Genomic DNA, 3,544 nt, shown 5'->3' on the forward strand with positions numbered 1-3,544 from the left:
ATTACGAGAACAAATTCGTTAAATTATGAGAAAATGTCGTTAAATTTCGAGAAAAAAGTCGAGATAAAATGTTGAGAATAAACACATTAATTATGACTTTTCTTAACATTTTATCTTGACATTTTTCTCGAAATTTAACAATTTTTTTCTCATAATTTAACGAATTTGTTCTTGTAATTTAACGACTTTTTTCTCGTAATTTAATGACTTTATTCTCAACATTTTATCTCAACTTTTTTCTCGAAATTTAATGACTTTTTTCTCATAATTTAATGACTTTATTCTCAACATTTTATCTCAACTTTTTTCTCGAAATTTAATGACATTTTTCATGCAATTTAATGAGTTATTCTCAACATTTTATTTTGACTATTTAATTTTTTATTATTGCTTGGCCCTAAACCTCTTCCGTATCAAATAATGCTTCAGTCCTTTCCAATTTGAAACTCGCGCTAAACCATAACTAAATATTGTAAGATCTACTCAATGGAAAGCCGTGAGGTGGTGTTAAAGGAAAGAAAATGCATTTTATGTTTCTACACTTCGATAGTGTCTAACTAAAGAGAAAACACTCACAATAACAACACATAAGAACAATAAATATATGTAAGCATGGTTTCAACACCTTCCAAATTAGGTGTCCTGCAACACGGTCCTGTCCTAGATGTTCAGTGCTGGCCTCCAACTGCTCAGACTCTGGACTTCAAGAATGTCCTCCTCTCGCAGACGACTTTTACGTTTCTCTGCATATGTTGGACTGTAAATATATACAGCACATACATCTTAAGAAATTCAATACATATTTTTTTTTCAGCAATGAAACTGTATTTTGCATTATTTTATTAAACATATTAAATTTTCTTTTACAAAATTTCAACTATTTAGCTGCTTTTCCATCTTTATTAGTGACAAATTAAATAAATAAGAGTATTTGTTTTACCTACCTGATGTTTTTTGATTTAAATGTGGCAAAAGATCCAGACCTGGAGTAATATATGAATAAATATGTAAGAAAGATTCGTTCATTTAACTGGTGTTTCCCTTTTTATGAGGTTATGATCTATGTCTGTGCTATTATATTAACATTTTGTCTCTTTGCTCTTGTCTTCCAGAGGTTTCTTGTTAATTAGTATTTATAGCTCTTGTCTTTGGACATGTTCCAATTGACCTTTAGTGTGCTGTATGGTATATGAGCACAAGTGAGTGTCCAAATTGTAGGGTGTGTGTGTGTGCATTCAGTTTTAGTGGGGAGCTTTGAGATGTTGTACTTTGATATCCTTTCACAGGAAGTGGAAAGGGTTTTTATGTTCATTATTTTGCATGAAAACATGGCAACAGACCCATCATTTTGGTCTATCTTTCTGCATCTACAGTAAACATGTTGGTCCTTACCCATAAGTGGTCCTGCGTAGTGTTGATTCATATTTGTGAAACCCAGGGCTGTACTCAGGAACTAGAAATGGCCTGACCTTTTTTAATGGGTAGATGCTGCATTTGCCTGTGAAAAAATAAGGTTTATTAAAGTTTCAAATGTCTCTCAGGCTACAAAAGTTTAAAATTTTGTATAAAACAAATGACCCAAGATCTAAATCAACATGGGGTGCACTGATCTACACATTACTATACAACTTCTCTTTATATAAATGGTTGGGAACAGTAGCAGTGAGTAGCATTATTAGCATTGATAATGTTGCTCTTACCCTGCTTTTTCCTCCCTATGGATGATTCCAGGGAATTTTCTGAAATGCATCTCATGCTTCTCATATGATTAACGCCATCCGTAAAACATCTTTTTCCAGTGTGATAGGTCTTGGGCTGTCCAAAGTTTGGATAAAAGCTCCACTCGGATTCAGACATCATATTTGCCTCTAAATGGACATGCCGATAAATATAAAGATTCTGAAAAATGATCTCAGAATCTAACGACAAATTCCAAAGAAAGATGTGAAGGTGTTTTAGATGATACAGTTACAGATTACTCTAATAAAAACATATGAAAGTTTCCATGTAAAACTGACACCACTAGAGGTCCTTTTATTAACTTGAACAGATTTCTGCTGATCAAAGCCTAACTCACGTGGAAAGGATCTCATCAGTTTCCTTTCATGGGGAAACTTTATGTCTTTGATGTGTGGAAATGGGGCATCACTGTATCGAGGTTCAGGAATCCAGCGCAAATGGGATTTCCAGTCAAGATCACATCTAAAACCATAGGCATTGGCATTATATTAATGTAGAGTAAAAGCCCTAAGTAAAGGATACATACAGTATAGACATTCTGTTGGACTTGAACATCTGAAATACTGACAATGGCCAAAGACAGACCACAAGTGTACCACAATTAGCTGTAATGTTGTAACCCCAGAGCTTTTTTAAATCTAGAACCAAGAGTCTCTCATGTGTCCCAGTCAGAAATTGAATTCAGTTTACAATCCAGCTTATGCAATAAAACTATGACACTTTGCGCCCACTGCTTCAAATACTAGGGGTAAAATTGAAAAGCTGTCATTCACAAGTAACTTCAGCTGTTGTTTAATCAATTTTTAATACTTTATGGGGAAGAAATTGATGTATGAAATACTAACTCAGTAAGAACAGGCTCGATGTGTCTAATATGAGGCTTGAAGTCCTGCTCTTTTCCAAAACTCCAGAATGAGTCACCGACGTCAGTGTGTTTCTTCATATCAGTGTATGACCATGATGACATTTCACTGTAAATGACAAGAGGAAAAACAAAAATCATAAAGGGGATGATCTGTTATGCAGTTCTTTTTGAACTTATATTGCTTTTTTATATTGTAATTAACAAGTGTTTCTATAAAACTGTACACAAAATTTTCAGAAATAGTGCCTGATCGAGCTACAGTATAGGCTAATTAATTACTTACACAAATTTACAAAAAGAAAAGAAAAATATATTGCTCGTTGTCATGTGATTTCAACATATCTGCCACAATGGCAACCTGCAAATCAACTGGATGCAGAGTCTTCATCTCGTGTGAGTTTACATTATTTTAAAAATTGTCACTTCTTGAGGGCTAAAACTTTTTTAATGAGGAAAAATTACCTAATGAAGCGTTAATGCAGTCAGTTAAGTGTTACTTTATGTGATTGTGAGCATATATTGCAATGAGAGTCATTTTAAAAATACTTTCTCTCGATTGAGCCCATCTCAAAGCGACAAATAGGCTATAGGCTACAAACGTTAAATATTTTTTTAGTAAATAAACAGACCAATGGCCCAATTTTCTTCTGGATACCTTACCTCCTGTCCATTATATATGCAAATGTTCCGTTCATATGGAGTAATAATCTTTGTACCACGAATTGAAAGCGATTAAACATAATCCGTTGCCCGGAGAACATAAACAAAACTGCCAATACCAGTTTACCGGGTTTGTATATGCACGTAAATCGATCGGTTCACTTATTCACTTACTTACTGATAGGCTATACATGCATTATTTATTCATATGGTAATTCTTTCGATCGATTTGTTGATGTGTTACATTAGGAAATAGGCTATAAAACCAGAATTTGAATT

The 3,544-nt window shown here is 33.7% G+C and overlaps 1 protein-coding gene across 1 annotated transcript; it reads right to left on the bottom strand.

Annotated features, from left to right (window-relative positions):
- Nucleotides 1-660: 660 nt before the first annotated feature.
- Nucleotides 661-3,276, bottom strand: LOC137018840 (spermatogenesis-associated serine-rich protein 1). The gene is made up of 6 exons (XM_067383571.1): nt 3,266-3,276; nt 2,586-2,711; nt 2,078-2,202; nt 1,695-1,868; nt 1,393-1,498; nt 661-757 (listed from the first exon to the last, which is right to left on the bottom strand). The coding sequence occupies exons 1-6, from the start codon at nt 3,274-3,276 to the stop codon at nt 661-663; spliced, it is 639 nt and encodes a 212-aa protein (XP_067239672.1).
- Between the last annotated feature and the right edge of the window lie 268 nt (nt 3,277-3,544).

Source organism: Chanodichthys erythropterus, chromosome 4 (genome assembly GCF_024489055.1).
Source record: "Chanodichthys erythropterus isolate Z2021 chromosome 4, ASM2448905v1, whole genome shotgun sequence".
In the NCBI taxonomy this organism is placed as follows: Eukaryota; Metazoa; Chordata; class Actinopteri; order Cypriniformes; family Xenocyprididae; genus Chanodichthys; species Chanodichthys erythropterus.